Genomic DNA, 17194 nt, shown 5'->3' on the forward strand with positions numbered 1-17194 from the left:
TCAGCAGCAGGTGTGAGAACCGGAAACGCGGGACGGTTTGCGTGCAGCTTGCAGAGATTATAAAGCCATGAAGTGACACCGGTTCGGCCTCTGGAAACTAAACATCCCGGGGGAGTCACAGGCGCGAGGTGGGTCAAGTGTTTCATTCATTGTTCTAACGGGGGCTCGTGAGTTACCGTGTGACGTCACAGCTGCAGTCAAAGTTTGATGTGTTCAATTTATGGAGTTTTAATGTCGGGATTCCCCGGAGCCGAAGCTTTGATGGTTTCTTCTTGATTCTCACTCACTCCAACACGTGTTGCGTCACTGATTTCACCAATGTAGCGCCGGCAGGAACCAGGAACCAGGAACCAGGAGATCTCCTGTAACACCGGTTTGGTCCGGGTCGCTCCATCCAGTCTGGCCTGAACCTCGGATGCAGAACAAAGAGCCAGACAACTGGCTGATGATAGATTTCTGAGACGAGGCTGTTCATTATTTGATTTCAGTCAATGTTAACTTCATTTAAATACTGTACATTTAAAAACTACATTACAACAATCTTGCCTTTTTTAGATTGAGGGAGCCCCCTAGTGGTGAAATGTTATAGTTCTTTTAAACGGCTAGTGAATAGAGAGCACTTAAGACTCTTTTATTAACATACTAGTAAACATATACAAGCAGAAGCGTCATTAATCCCTTAGAAAATGAATGTGTTTTGGGGCTGGTTTACTGGAAATGACTTTCTGAGTTTAGGAAAACGTAAAAGGTATATTTTCAAACGACACATCAATTCATCTTTCAGAGCATTTTAGAATTCCTTGAAAGAAACTTAAAAAAAAAAGTGCAAAATAAACAGCTTTTTTAAGCTTAGATTTTCAGTCATTTTAAAAAATTGGTTAACCTGGACACATTTGCAAACTTCTGAACACATTTCTGTTTGTATGCATTTAAAAATAACTACTGGAGAAAGTTGAAACTGACCTGCAGCTTTTCAAACTGTAAATTAGAGACGTGACCGAGTTAATAATCAGACTCACCGCTTGTTGTCTTCATCTCAACATCTCCTTGAAACGCACTCGAACAAACCAGAACTGACTTTAAGCCAATCACTGAGCCAGGGGCCATTTATAAAGCTCCCCAAGGCTCAACATGATATGAGGCTTATTTCTTTAATTTGATGTCAGTCACTCTGGTGTTAATCAGTAATTGGTGAGAGCGTACTAAACCCCGCCTACTGAGGACACACACACACACACACACACACACATACACACACACACACACACACACACACACACACACACACACACACACACACACACACACACACACACACACCTAGAGAGAGAGAGAAAAATCAAGAACTCCTTTCTTTAATTGAACATTATCTGTAGAATGTGTTTAAAAATAAATAAAAATAACTGAATGAGAAGTCGTTCCCTCAAGTTAATAATGCGAGGGAACAAGATAATTGAATACTTGGCCACGAGATAGTAACTCCTTTCCTCAAGTTATTACCTTGAGGTGATGAAAGATGAGTCTCGTTCCCTCGTATTATATTTTTTCACCAATGTCGCCTCCATCCCCGTCATATTTGCTGTTATGGAGCTTTGAGATCAAATGATGTGGACCACATAAGTTATTGGTGTTTTCTAACTAAAGCATGTGAAATACAGACATGTAGAGCTCATCTTAGTAAAAAAAAAAAAAAAAGATCTAATTCTCTGCACCTCCGAATCATGTCTCTCCTCTTTATCATTAATAAATGAGTTTGGATCTTATTTTTCACCATTCCAACATTCCATAGTGACTTTCTGCTCCTTTCACTTTATTTCTGGACGTGTCTGAATCAAAAGCTTCAACATGGAGGAATGGAGGTGTAGAATGATAGAACGCTGCTCTAAAAGCTGTTTCCATGGTAACCTAGGTAACCACTCTGATTACAGTTCTTTCACATGAAGCCATTAAAAGACTCATTTTATGGCTAAAAACTCCAAACTTTCATTTACGGTAGTTTGTAGTTTGTTTGTAGTTGCTGATGAACCAAAAATTTCATTTCATTATAAAGAAGTTCTGTGGATAGAAAATAGTGGGGAGTCTCATAGCGGTCATAACGCCATACAAGACCTGGAAGTGAAGTTAGTCACAACCTGTTCTGGCCTCGCTCTGGCCCAGCAACGATGTGGGGCCAGCTTAGCACCTGTTTAGCCCCTGATAGGCTGGGGCTTTGGTGGTGGAAAGATAAAGAACTGGTGCTAACTCTGGCCCTGGCCCCGAGCTAGTACCTGGTTCTTTTTGGTGGAAAAGGCCCCCGACGGGCCCGAGGCGGAGTTTAATTTGTGGCCCCCTCATCCCACCTCAGTGTCTTGTGAGCTGGACCATAACCATGCTGCAGGTTACTGACTCTCATTATCATTTTTGTGTTTTTTACACCTTACTGCGTTGAGAGTCAAAATGGAAGCAGAAGTGCAAATGTGCTGAACATCAACAAATGTTAACCACAAAATAAAACTAAGAAATCCAGTTGCAGAAAACTTGTAGACGTATAACGCTGATTTCTTCAAACGGAGTAAATAAAAATAATCTAGAAGTTTTAATATTGAATAAATAAAAGACTGAAATAATGAGACAAAACACAGAAATCTGAGATTATAGCAAATAAGGGTTTAACAAATGAGCTAGAGGAGTCACAGCAGCACCCCCTGCTGGAGGCTGTACACTGATTAAGGTGTTTTAACAATTAAAACCTCTCCATGCATGATGATGTGACCGCTCGTAATGGGTTGCCTTGTCCGAGGTTCCACTGTATACATATTTTAGACAGCTTTAAGCAGCTGTGCTCTATTTAGTCGTCGGTCTTCTTTGTAAATTGACTGTCTAAATGACAACTGGAGGCTCGCTGCCTTAAACAGCACTGAAATGGAGCTGCCGCTACTTAAACTGGCTTTAGCAGGCCCAATACTGCCTGCGTGTCTCCACCCCCCTATCGGAAGACGAGCTCACGATTAGTTATTAATTATTATTTTTGAGGTTAGACATATTAAAGCGGTGAACCTATGCCCTGGTGAGCCCTGTACGTGTTGGCACCTGCTTGAATCCCATTTACCCTCACATCTAATGAGGTTGATCATCACTTGGGTAGCACTTTTCCACTGGGTGAGCAGTCCCAATGTGATTTACATCATTCATCACCGTCACTGATTCATATACGCATTCACACATCAGTGGAATTGGCTGACATACAAGGCGCCTAGCCATCCATTAGGAGCAATTCGGTGTTTAGAGTCGCGCTCAAAGAGATGATCTGTGCCCAGTAGTTCAAAACTGGGTTATTTTAACCACTGGTTAAGCCCAAACCGCTGGTTAACTCCTTAACCCGCCGTTAGCTAGCCAACTGTTAAATATGCGTTGTATAAAACATGGTTAGTCATCCCGTTAGTTAACGTTGCCGTGGTTAGTGGTTAGCGTCCCCGACGCCGCTCCACCCAAGGCTCCGCCCACTTTCAAGGCTCCGTGCTTCTGTGTTTTGTCTTAAACATAGTGGTGGAGGCAGCGCAGTGTTTTTATCTGCTCTATTAAACTACCATAAAACATGACAAACTACGCTGCTACCAGGATGTTAAAGTGGAAGATGAAAACTGAGCTGGAGGATCAGAGGCTTCATGATGCCTCTTCTTTTTTAATTTGACCAGAGAGAACCATCTCGTGAGAGAACCATCTCGTGAGAGAACCATCTCGTGAGAGAACCATCTCGTGAGAGAACCATCTCGTGAGAGAACCATCTAGAGAGAACCATCTAGAGAGAACCATCTCCTGAGAGAACCATCTAGAGAGAACCATCTAGAGAGAACCATCTCCTGAGAGAACCATCTAGAGCACATGTGTCGAACTTCAGGCCTCGAGGGCCGCAGCCCTGCACGTTCTCCATGTCTCCCAGCTTCAACACAGCTGATTGCAATGAGCAGCTCGTTCTCTGGCTTTGTGCTGAATGTGGTGATGAACCATCAGGACATTCAGGGGAGGGAGACATTGAAAACGTGCAGGGCTGCGGCCCACGAGGATCTGAGTTTGACACCCCTGATCTAGAGAGAACCATCTCCTGAGAGAACCATCTAGAGAGAACCATCTAGAGAGAACCATCTCCTGAGAGAACCATCTCCTGAGAGAACCATCTAGAGAGAACCATCTCCTGAGAGAACCATCTCCTGAGAGAACCATCTCCTGAGAGAACCATCTAGAGAGAACCATCTAGAAAGTGGACTGAGTGGCCAGAGAGAAAAATAAGAAGAACGTGGGAACCAGATAATAAGTCGTTACCTCAAATTAATAAAGCGAGGGAACCAGCTCATTTCATCTCTGGATTAACGAAGGGAGAGGTCTGCATGAGCCAGCAGGGGGCGCTCCGCTATGAGACGCTCTACAGAACTTCTTTCTAATGAAGCCAGACTTCTGGTTCCTCAGGAACTACTAAACAAACTACAAACTACTGGAAATGAAAGCTTGGAGTGTTTAGAGCTAAAATGAGTCTTTTAATGGCTTCATGTGAAAGAGAACTTTAATCAGAGTGGTTACCTAGGTTACCATGGAAACGGCTGTAGAGCAGTTCTATCATTCTACACCTCCATTCCTCCGTGTTGAAGCTTTTGATTCAGACACGTCCAGAAATAAAGTGAAAGGAGCAGAAAGTCACTATGGAATGGTGAAAAATAAGACCCTAACTCATTTATTAATGATAAAGAGGAGAGACATGAGAATGAGATCTTCTCTTTCTGGACCAAGGTAGTTAGAAAACACCAAGATCTAATGTGCTCCGTGGAAACGAGGCTTTTAAAGCTCCAGAACAGCAAATATGACGGGATGGAGGCGACATTGGTGAAAATTATAATACGAGGGAAGGATAGTAACTCTGTGTCTCCAGTTATTAATTTGAGATTACTAATTATTTTATATATATATATATATATATATATTTATTTTTTTCTCTATGGCCACTCTGGGGCTCCATAGAGGCGTAACTCTTCATTCCAGTATCGACTCTATCAAAGTTCAGTCCTCGCTCCACCCTATCCTTCCTTTGTTGAACTGGTATCATGAACACAGCGCTGCCAGTGAACGTCATGGTGAGAGTTAACCACGGTTAAACAGTTAGTGGAGGTCTGGAGGAGTGTTAACTTAACCGTTTAACCAGCCGTTAAATACATTTAATTAACCCTTAACTTAAACAGCACTGTTATCTTGTTGTTGAAAAACTTGGTTAACTTTAACCAGGTGTTATCTTGATGTTAAACAGTTTGAACAACCGGGCCCTGGAAATGTTTCTCAGATTTGAAGTTCAACATTTCAACATGTGCTTTAACCTTATCAATGTAGTATCAGAGCTATTACTCAAATACCCCTATGTTACTGACTTTGTTGGCATTCTGGTATTAAAATCCAAAGTTGCTAGCCTTTGTTTTGGCAATCAGTATTTTTGAAGCTCTTCCATTTTCTGAATTTATTTTTCTGTATACCTGATCATGTTTGTGATAGCTTAAAAGTCTTACAAGGGGTTATATTACGCAAACTCCACCTCCTAAAGGTTCTCCAGCAGTACTAATCGTCCCCATCCCTGGACTGACATCCCAGAAGTGAAGACAGTCTGTCCTCTCTGTCCCTGGCTTGTTCCAGGTTATAAAAAGTGTGTTGCTCCAAGCAGCCAATCAGAAATCAAACCCTATATAGTGTCATCGGGGGTTTAGCCAATCCCAATCAAGGTAGGCCCTCCCTTTGACTCCTCCCACAATTGGGCAGCTCTGCTCCGGCACATGGCGCCACGAGAGGAAGTGCTTTCTCCTCGTCCCAAGATGGGCATGTGTGGGCGGAGCCAGTCCAGCTCACACAGACACAGCAGATTCTGAATGTAGCTCCTATGATCCAATATTCAAATGGCGGAAAATCAAGGAGGAGCTAGAAACTTAGAATACTGAAGGTTTCTGGACCAATGAGACCCAGAGCTGGATAATTGGAGATCTTCAATCTTCAAGGTAAAAATTGTATTTAACTTTGACTAATCGATCAAGAGAATAATATATCCCCCTTCCTCAAAGTTTAGAGCTCATCATGGTGCAGTTGTCCACTTTACCTTCCCTGGATTCCACTCCTCCACCTGAGCCGTCTGTGAAAGGAGGGGTAAGATGGGAAGAGCCTGGTGAGGGCCCAGACTGGAGCCTGTCTAAGGGGCCCTCACCCGAGGAGGCTGGCCATTACCCAGACAGGAACCTGAGGGGCCCCGAAGGGCCCAGCATCCAGCACTTCTGCCTGGATGTCTCCACCGCCTACTATGGCTACGACTCGTATATTGAGGATGGCCTCATCTGCCTTAAGCACAAAGTGCGCAACTTGGAGAAAAAGAAGGTAGGATGCTGGTAGAATGGAGTGCACCAGTACCCTAACCCTCCTCTGAATGAGGTTTATTCTTATGTGCCCTACAGCAAAAACTGGACGACTACAAGAAGAAGATGAGCCGTGGAGAAGCCCTGAACAAAGATCAACTGGTGAGGCAGAAAGGCACAAAATCTCAACTTTCAAAAGACAAGTAGTGTTAACATCTGCTGTATGCTTTGCCCATTGTCTGTCTGGTTTAGGTGGCTGTGGAGAAGTATGACGAGGTGCTGCACAACATTACATTTGCACGGGAGTTGCACAAAATCCTGGATGGCTTGACTCAAAATGTAAACGCCTTTGGTTACCTCAAGCTCATTTTAGCTTCCATCAGGGCCCGGTTGTCCAAACTGGGTTATCGTTTAACCAGCCGTTAAATACATTTAATCAACCCTTAACTTAAACAGAACTGTTATCTTGTTGTTCAAAGCTTGGTTAACTTTAACCAGGTGTTATCTTGATGTTAAAGTTAACACTCCTCCAGACCTCCACTAACTGTTTAACCGTGGTTAACTCTCACCATGACGTTCACTGGCAGCGCTGTGTTCATGATACCAGTTCAACAAAGGAAGGATAGGGTGGAGCGAGGACTGAACTTTGATAGAGTCGATACTGGAATGAAGAGTTACGCCTCTATGGAGCCCCGGAGTGGCCATAGAGAAAAAAATAAATAAATATATATATATATATATATATAAAATAATTAGTAATCTCAAATTAATAACTGGAGACACAGAGTTACTATCCTTCCCTCGTATTATAATTTTCACCAATGTCGCCTCCATCCCGTCATATTTGCTGTTCTGGAGCTTTAAAAGCCTCGTTTCCACGGAGCACATTAGATCTTGGTGTTTTCTAACTACCTTGGTCCAGAAAGAGAAGATCTCATTCTCATGTCTCTCCTCTTTATCATTAATAAATGAGTTAGGGTCTTATTTTTCACCATTCCATAGTGACTTTCTGCTCCTTTCACTTTATTTCTGGACGTGTCTGAATCAAAAGCTTCAACATGGAGGAATGGAGGTGTAGAATGATAGAACGCTGCTCTACAGCTGTTTCCATGGTAACCTAGGTAACCACTCTGATTAAAGTTCTCTTTCACATGAAGCCATTAAAAGACTCATTTTAGCTCTAAACACTCCAAGCTTTCATTTCCAGTAGTTTGTAGTTTGTTTAGTAGTTCCTGAGGAACCAGAAGTCTGGCTTCATTAGAAAGAAGTTCTGTAGAGCGTCTCATAGCGGAGCGCCCCCTGCTGGCTCATGCAGACCTCTCCCTTCGTTAATCCAGAGATGAAATGAGCTGGTTCCCTCGCTTTATTAATTTGAGGTAACGACTTATTATCTGGTTCCCACGTTCTTCTTATTTTTCTCTCTGGCCACTCAGTCCACTTTCTAGATGGTTCTCTCTAGATGGTTCTCTCTAGATGGTTCTCTCTAGATGGTTCTCTCTAGATGGTTCTCTCACGAGATGGTTCTCTCTAGATGGTTCTCTCACGAGATGGTTCTCTCTAGATGGTTCTCTGGAGATGGTTCTCTCAGGAGATGGTTCTCTCTGGTCAAATTAAAAAAGAAGAGGCATCATGAAGCCTCTGATCCTCCAGCTCAGTTTTCATCTTCCACTTTAACATCCTGGTAGCAGCGTAGTTTGTCATGTTTTATGGTAGTTTAATAGAGCAGATAAAAACACTGCGCTGCCTCCACCACTATGTTTAAGACAAAACACAGAAGCACGGAGCCTTGAAAGTGGGCGGAGCCTTGGGTGGAGCGGCGTCGGGGACGCTAACCACTAACCACGGCAACGTTAACTAACGGGATGACTAACCATGTTTTATACAACGCATATTTAACAGTTGGCTAGCTAACGGCGGGTTAAGGATTTAACCAGCGGTTTGGGCTTAACCAGTGGTTAAAATAACCCAGTTTTGAACTACTGGGCCCTGGTCTTTTCCTGTCCCGTACAATTCCAGATTGATTTGCTTATATCAAAGTAAACCAGAAAGGCTTTCCTCCAAATTTCCCATGAGCAAGGCTGCAGACAGGCTCCAACACTCGACCAACCCTGATCCACTAGCAGATGTACAACAGCAGAACTCTTGAAATGAAAGGTCTTGGCATTTCCCCAGGTCTGCTTTATGGTGGAGAAGAGGGCATGATGCTCCTTCTGTAGGGAACAGATTCACAGCTTGGGACTTAGTGGAATCCCTGTGGGGTGAGCACAGACCCTTGGCTTGTAATTGATTTCCGAATTTAGAATCAGTAAATGGGCTTGTATATTATTACATGCTATTGTTATTTTGCAAGTGGTTCGAATCATATATGTGGATTCTCAGAAAGTTGTGTTATAGTTCGAGTTTCTGCTGCTTGTTGGGCAAAGTCTGTGGTTTACTACTACTGGAGTCCACAAAGCTGCCAGTATCGCAGAGGACAGGTAACGGCTGAATACAAAGGTGGGTTACTTTGTTCTTACTGATTAAAAGCAGAGTCCACAACCAAGAAGACCAAATAGTTATAGGAAACTAGACTGGGGTCATGTGTTACTCCTTTGTCTATTAAACATCTTCTTGCACTTGCTCAGCAGCAGACAAGGGCTGCTTGATGCCCCGCAGTGTTTCTACCCAAATCAGTCTTCAGCTGTAGTAGAACACAGGTATTTCTAACAATCTGGGTACAGTATGAAGACTAAGACTCCTGCTGGGATTCCTGATGCAGTGCAGACTTTTATAGGGGGCATGTAAACCTACCTGACTTGTAGTGTAACTAGTAAGTCATAATAAAGCTATTCTGTCATGGGCTATGCTTTTTTTAGTGTGCGAGCACTAAAGTGCTCTTTTCCTTCATGATACTCAGATCCCACTGCATTCACAAGTCCACTTTGGGCATAAAGAAAGATCAGGGATGAGAAACAAACCGGTCTTCACAACTAAGAAAAGAAGGAATTTGAATTAAATCTGACTACATGATGCAGTCCATGTAAAGCAACCCATGGCTTTAATAGAAAGCAGGAACTGAAAATAATCCAGTCTCATTGGTCCTGCACTAAAATTCATGACTAGTGACACAAAGGTTGGAGAAAGTAGTCTTCTATATAGTGTGTTCCTGATTTTCATCCACTACAAAACATAGAGAATTGTCATTTTCATCAAGTAAAGCGATGAACGTTGCTCCGCCAAACCATTTAAAGTGAAGGAAGCGTCCTCGTTACACTGGACTCACGTGGACTTTTATTCAAAATGAGACGTCTTTGATCAAATGAAAGTCATGAGTATTTTTTCAGCATTTTCATTATTTATATAGAATAGGTGTTTACTGTGATGGAGCAGATTTGATTTGGTCTTGGACATCGTAATTTGATTAATATTGGATGCATTTGAATGAGAAAGATGTTGGTGGAAATGTACAGAGTAGAGGGAATGAGGATGGATGAGTTTGAGTCCACAACAAGACGATCATGGACGCAGTGATGGAGGAGATGGTTCCTGGAAATGCCACCTTAACTTGTGAGGTTGAGGTTGATAATCAGTGTAACTTTATAAAAGAAGTTCCATTTCCAAGTTAAATTGCTGTAGATCAGTTGATGATGGGACTTCTCCAGATACATGTGTATTGATGTGTTAGAGGAGTTAACCAGTTTATCCAGAAGCTTTTCAACCTGCCTCACATTGAAAAAGAACAAGTTTTACCAATTGGATGATAGTAGGGTTAATGTTTAGTGTAGTTTGATAAAGCTTGTATCTAAAGTGTAAATCTGGTGTTGAGCACCATTAACGCTGGTATGGCCTCACGTCCTCCCTACAGCTGCTGAAGGCCCAGCACAAGGCCATGAAGAAGGAGCAGATGGCCGCCGCGGACTCGGAGAGGAAGCATCTGACGACGGTGCTCCAGGTGCAGCACCTCCTCGGCACTCTACAGCAGGAGCAGGTTCAGGGAGACCTCTTATCGGGTCAGAACCAGGCTCCCCACGTCCCAGCCCACAAGCTGCACAGCCTGAAGCAGCTGGCCGCCCTGCTGGGTGTTCAGAGGAACAGCAGGCTGAGGTAAGGTGTCATGTGCCGCTGACATCACGTCCTTTCTGTACTAACTACACGCAGGATGGAAAGACGACGAGCTGGTCCAACATGTCTATTGGTGTGTGCAGAGATTTCTCAGTGTTCGGTTGTTTGGGGATGAACGGCGGGTAACATTCTGTTGGTGTGAAGCAACGTCTGGACGGAACGTCTTACCGGTCATATATAGTTTTTTTTTTTTTTTTGTTTTTTTTTTATAAAATAACAAAACCTGATAGTTTGAGGATTACATTGCGTCATGATGTTAACTCCTTTACATTGCTTATTCAGCAGTTAATTCCTGACTTCCTGGGAAATGAACAAATGCTCTCTCTTCCAGATGCGAAATTCAGGAGTTCAACTTTATCCAGAACCAAAAACGGCTGTGATCCTGATATTTCATCACACGGCAAAAGTTTAGAAAGGAAGAAACTCTGAAACCGTTTAACTGATCGATGCTCGTACTTTTCTAGATCTGACATTCACAAGTCTGTTTGACCACGTTCAGTCGAGGATAAAGGAAACGGGTTAACACCTTCACCTTCATCGAAGCAGGAAGAAACGTGGAGCGGATGTTTTGGATAACATTTGTCATGGGACAGCACTTTGATTCATGGCTGTGGAGTATTTCTTGCAATAATTGTTCGAGTTGATGAAAGGACTAGAAGTTTCAGTCCGGAGTATTGCACCACTACTGAGTCCATGTGGAATTGTTGAAAGAGGCTTTAACCAGAGGACACATCGTCAGTTGTGTTCCTAAATAAATCAAAGTTCTAGAAGTTTCATAAAGGAAGATGAGACATTGTGGGCTTTTCTTAACTTCTGCTTTTGTCTTTTGCTGTTGGATTCTGGACCAAGAACTCCAGCCCCAGAGCAGTTGTGAAGGACTTGACAGCTCAATGATTTGATCTGAGAGGCTGTCCTGTGACTTGTTCTTGTTTCTGCCTGTCATCATGAGCAAGAACTCGCTTTCTGCAATGCAGCACATATCCAGCGACTGTACGTTTGTCAAGTATCTTCAATGTTTTGGTAAATCCCATTAAAGAATTCAAGAATTTGCCCGGGGATTAGTAAGTATTTCTGATGAGTGGCTGCAGTTTGTTCAGTGATTTCATTCTTCATCTAAATCAACACGAGGTGACTACTGACTTGGCAATAAAGTTACTCACTGAGTGAAAATGTCCTCTGTTCTTCTGGTAAAGTTTCTTCTCTTCACTGCTTCCTGTAGCTTAGAGCAGCATATGGAGCAGGCGGCCGCGGTGTACCTGGACCTGCTGGAGGGCAAGGACCAGCCAGTGGCAGGCTCATCATGTAAGTACTACAGAACGTCGAATCAGTGTACATATCGGGTACGCTCAGCAACGTGTACCAGTGGAAGCTCTAACTGACAGCCCAGCCCCTCTACGTGCAGCTGTAACTGACAGTCCAGCCCCTCTACGTGCAGCTGTAACTGACAGTCCAGCCCCTCTACGTGCAGCTGTAACTGACAGTCCAGCCCCTCTACGTGCAGCTGTAACTGACAGCCCAGCCCCTCTACGTGCAGCTGTAACTGACAGCCCAGCCCCTCTACGTGCAGCTGTAACTGACAGTCCAGCCCCTCTACGTGCAGATATCTGTGTCTGAGGATCAACTTTAAAATCTTCCTTCTCAACCACATGTGTATGAGAGCGCCCCCTGCTGCTCTGTTGAACACAGCAGTGATCTCCAGTAGCCAGCAGCACGGTCCAAAGCCTCTCAGTAAGAACCAACATCCAGTTCCTCTCTCACCTGACAGCAGGTGTGTGTCAGCCCCAGTGGGAACCCGGTGGGAACGCGGTGGGAACCCAGTGGGAACGCGGTGGGAACCCAGTGGGAACCCGGTGGGAACCCAGTGGGAACCCGGTGGGAACGCGGTGGGAACCCGGTGGGAACCCAGTGGAACTCCTCACACTACAATCTGCTTTACTTCATGTTAGGTCTCTGTCGGCAAGTCACTTTAATTAATACTCTGATTACTGAGGAGAAAATACATTTCATGCTTTCAAATGAAAACAACAATGCAGCAGCTCCTCCACCCTTCAATTTTCTCAGTGAGGACAGAGTGATGGAGAAAGGAGGTGGAGGAGCTCCTCCACCCTTCAGTTTTCTCAGTGAGGACAGAGTGATGGAGAAAGGAGGTGGAGGAGCTCCTCCACCCTTCAGTTTTCTCAGTAAGGACAGAGTGATGGAGAAAGGAGGTGGAGGAGCTCCTCCACCCTTCAGTTTTCTCAGTAAGGACAGAGTGATGGAGAAAGGAGGTGGAGGAGCTTCTTTGTATATCGGCACGTATCAATGCAAACAGCTGTGGTATGGAAAGTTTGACTCTTTTCAACATGTTGCTCTTCAGGTCAACTCTTCCTGTTGGGCAACATGAGCAACCATCTCCACACCACCCAAATACACACCACCACCACCACCCAAATACAATGCAAACTTCTTCCATGACTTGAGCAACCTGCTGTCTGCTGGATGTATTGATGAGGACTCTGTTGTGGTAATGCTGATTTTAATCTTCACTGTGAGAATCTAGAACCATCATTGATCCCACAGCGCCGGGTTAGGAGGACAGCTCCATGGAGGAAGAAGACACTGGTTAAGGCCCAGAAAAGACCATCTCAGCTCCACCTTCATTAGGACATGTCCAAAGAAAGGCTTGGCATGTAGAAGCTAGAATTAGAAAGGGCCAGACGATGGTTCTTCTCTGAGGTTCTCAGCAAACACGGTACTAATGCTGGTACTTGGTTTAGTGTGGTGGACAGACTGAGACAGACAGTCCCTCACCATCAGGACATCCTGAACTCCTCTCGGATGCATCTTGGAATGATGTCCCTCCTATTGCACCATCAAATGAGCCCGATCAGACAGAGTCAGTGGGTGGAGCTCAGGCATTCCGACTGGAACCCCTGAGCCTCCACCCAAAGATGTTCTGTCTAATCTGGCAGATGTTCTCCTGTTAGACTGAGCAGCACTAACCCACATTGTTCTCCAGCTCAGACCCACAACATGCAGCCTCCACCCTCTCCACCCTCTCCACCCTCTCCACCCTCTGCACACAAAGTCTTTACACTGTCCAGCTCCAGAGGTAATACACCGAGTACACAGAGTACACAGCTCTCTTCACACGCTGTTTTTCCTAAAACTCTTCTGAAAGCTCTTTTAAAAAAGAGTAATCTGGATACTTGAGGAATCAGTTACTCCAGGCCCAGATCAAAGCTTTCTGAAGTCAGATTATTGAAAAGGAGCTTTTTACACAACTTCCTGCTTTTCTGGTTCAAAACAAGGAGCGGAATGTTTTCCAGTCTGGATTGGGGTCAGAGCACTGAGACACTGGGATTAAAGTGCTGGAGGACGTCTCCATGAGCAGGGACACGTCCACTGTCTCACTTTGACTCTGACTGGGTCTTAGTGCTGCTTTGGACACAGTTGGACACAACGTCCTGCTGGACCCACTGGAACAATGGTTGGACCTTCTGGCTTTAAATCCTCCTGGCAAGATGGCCGCCATTCTGTGTCAGCAGCTGATTGTGAACGTGAGCAAATCACTTGTGGGGTTCCTCAGGGCTCCATCCTGGGGCCCTTTAGTGAACATCTCCAGCTCCCACTGGCTCAGATCATGGAACATTACAACATCTCTTCTCAGAATGACCAGACCTCACTCAGCTCTATATCTCAGTGTCAGTGAATGACCACGCCCCCTGATACCGGCGGAGGAAATGAAGGAGTGATGAGTCAGCACTTTTTACAACTCAACCCAGAGAAAACTCAGCTCATTGTTTTTGTCCCCAAAGAAGAAAGGTTAAAGGTCAGTGCTCATCTTGACTCCGGGTCACTCAGGACATCAGATCAGGCAGAAATCTGGGTGGAGTTCTGGACTCCACCCTGAAATCCAACAGCCACATTAAGACAAGAACCACGTCAGCTTCCTACCGTCTGAACAATGTGGAAGAATCAAAGGATTTCTGAGAAACTTCTTCTGCTTTCATCTTCACTGGAACGGAGTGTTTACACATTACACCATCACACTGAGGGTGGAGCTCATTACACCACCACACTGAGGGTGGAGCACATTACACCACCACACTGAGGGTGGAGCTCATTACACCATCACACTGAGGGTGGAGCACATTACACCACCACACTGAGGGTGGAGCACATTACACCATCACACTGAGGGTGGAGCTCATTACACCACCACACTGAGGGTGGAGCACATTACACCACCACACTGAGGGGGGAGCTCATTACACCATCACACTGAGGGGGGAGCACATTACACCAACACACTGAGGGTGGAGCTCATTACACCAACACACTAAGGGTGGAGCTCATTCCCCCCTGCTCCACCCTCTCCACTGGCTACCTGTGTATCAAAAGATCAACTTCAGAATCTTCCTTCTGCTCTAGAAGCTTTGAATGGTTTTGGTTTCAGACGGGTAGACTAGCTGGAGTAAAGGTCAATGGATTGATTGGTTAGAAGTTGACTTATCAATATTTCACAATGACGTTCCAACAGACATTTTAAATAAGTGCCATCGTTCTGTCTTTCAGTCAAACTGTTGAAGGAGGAGCTCAGCAGGCTGCTGGACTGCACATATTTCAACCGTCTTCCATCTCCACCCAAACATCCAGAAGTGGAGCGGCGCTCAGCAGGACACAGCAGTAAGACGCTCCTTCATTACTGAACACAACCACAGCGGTAAGACGCTCCTTCATTACTGAACACAACCACCGCGGTAAGACGCTCCTTCATTACTGAACACAACCACCGCGGTAAGACGCTCCTTCATTACTGAACACAACCACAGCGGTAAGACGCTCCTTCATTACTGAACACAACCACAGCGGTAAGACGCTCCTTCATTACTGAACACAACCACCGCGGTAAGACGCTCCTTCATTACTGAACACAACCACCGCGGTAAGACGCTCCTTCATTACTGAACACAACCACCGCGGTAAGACGCTCCTTCATTACTGAACACAACCACCGCGGTAAGACGCTCCTTCATTACTGAACACAACCACCGCGGTAAGACGCTCCTTCATTACTGAACACAACCACAGCAGTAAGACGCTCCTTCATTACTGAACACAACCACAGCGGTAAGACGCTCCTTCATTACTGAACACAACCACCGCGGTAAGACGCTCCTTCATTACTGAACACAACCACAGCGGTAAGACGCTCCTTCATTACTGAACACAACCACCGCGGTAAGACGCTCCTTCATTACTGAACACAACCACCGCGGTAAGACGCTCCTTCATTACTGAACACAACCACAGCAGTAAGACGCTCCTTCATTACTGAACACAACCACCGCGGTAAGACGCTCCTTCATTACTGAACACATCTACAGCATTACTGAACACAACCACCGCGGTAAGACGCTCCTTCATTACTGAACACAACCACAGCGGTAAGACGCTCCTTCATTACTGAACACAACCACAGCGGTAAGACGCTCCTTCATTACTGAACACAACCACCGCGGTAAGACGCTCCTTCATTACTGAACACATCTACAGCATGACTGAACACAACCACCGCGGTAAGACGCTCCTTCATTACTGAAAACAACCACCGCGGTAAGACGCTCCTTCATTACTGAACACATCTACAGCATTACTGAACAGAACCACCGCGGTAAGACGCTCCTTCATTACTGAACACAACCACAGCAGTAAGACGCTCCTTCATTACTGAACACAACCACCGCGGTAAGATGCTCCTTCATTACTGAACACAACCACCGCGGTAAGACGCTCCTTCATTACTGAACACAACTACAGCATTACTGAAGACAACCACCGCGGTAAGACGCTCCTTCATTACTGAACACAACTACAGCATTACTGAACACAACCACAGCGGTAAGACGCTCCTTCATTACTGAACACAAATACAGCAGTAAGACGCTCCTTCATTACTGAACACAACCACCGCGGTAAGACGCTCCTTCATTACTGAACACAACTACAGCAGTAAGACGCTCCTTCATTACTGAACACAACCACAGCGGTAAGACACTCCTTCATTACTGAACACAACTACAGCATTACTGAACACAACTACAGCAGTAAGACGCTCCTTCATTACTGAACACAACCACAGCGGTAAGACACTCCTTCATTACTGAACACAACTACAGCATTACTGAACACAACTACAGCAGTAAGACGCTCCTTCATTACTGAACACAACCACCGCGGTAAGACGCTCCTTCATTACTGAACACAACCACCGCGGTAAGACGCTCCTTCATTACTGAACACAACCACCGCGGTAAGACGCTCCTTCATTACTGAACACAACCACCGCGGTAAGACGCTCCTTCATTACTGAACACAACCACCGCGGTAAGACGCTCCTTCATTACTGAACACAACCACCGCGGTAAGACGCTCCTTCATTACTGAACACAACCACAGCGGTAAGACGCTCCTTCATTACTGAACACAACCACCGCGGTAAGACGCTCCTTCATTACTGAACACATCTACAGCATGACTGAACACAACCACCGCGGTAAGACGCTCCTTCATTACTGAACACATCTACAGCATGACTGAACACAACCACCGCGGTAAGATGCTCCTTCATTACTGAACACAACCACCGCGGTAAGACGCTCCTTCATTACTGAACACAACTACAGCAGTAAGACGCTCCTTCATTACTGAAGACAACCACCGCGGTAAGACGCTCCTTCATTACTGAACACAACTAC

General features: G+C 45.0%; 1 protein-coding gene across 1 annotated transcript in view; it reads left to right on the top strand.

Moving 5' to 3' along the window:
* caprin2 (caprin family member 2) overlaps nucleotides 1-17194 on the top strand; it is a 35083-nt gene that overhangs the window by 2 nt on the left and 17887 nt on the right. Inside the window, exons 1-7 of the mRNA XM_080491602.1 lie at nucleotides 1-128; nucleotides 6074-6375; nucleotides 6453-6515; nucleotides 6606-6692; nucleotides 10198-10436; nucleotides 11674-11756; nucleotides 15012-15122. The exon at nucleotides 1-128 is cut by the window's left edge and continues 2 nt beyond it. Of these exons, the coding sequence (XP_080347728.1) occupies nucleotides 6082-6375; nucleotides 6453-6515; nucleotides 6606-6692; nucleotides 10198-10436; nucleotides 11674-11756; nucleotides 15012-15122 (877 nt within the window). The 5' untranslated portion in view covers nucleotides 1-128; nucleotides 6074-6081. The remainder of the gene's footprint in view (nucleotides 129-6073; nucleotides 6376-6452; nucleotides 6516-6605; nucleotides 6693-10197; nucleotides 10437-11673; nucleotides 11757-15011; nucleotides 15123-17194) is intronic.

This window comes from Lipophrys pholis (assembly GCF_963383615.2).
Source record: "Lipophrys pholis genome assembly, chromosome: 22".
Taxonomy (NCBI): domain Eukaryota; kingdom Metazoa; phylum Chordata; class Actinopteri; order Blenniiformes; family Blenniidae; genus Lipophrys; species Lipophrys pholis.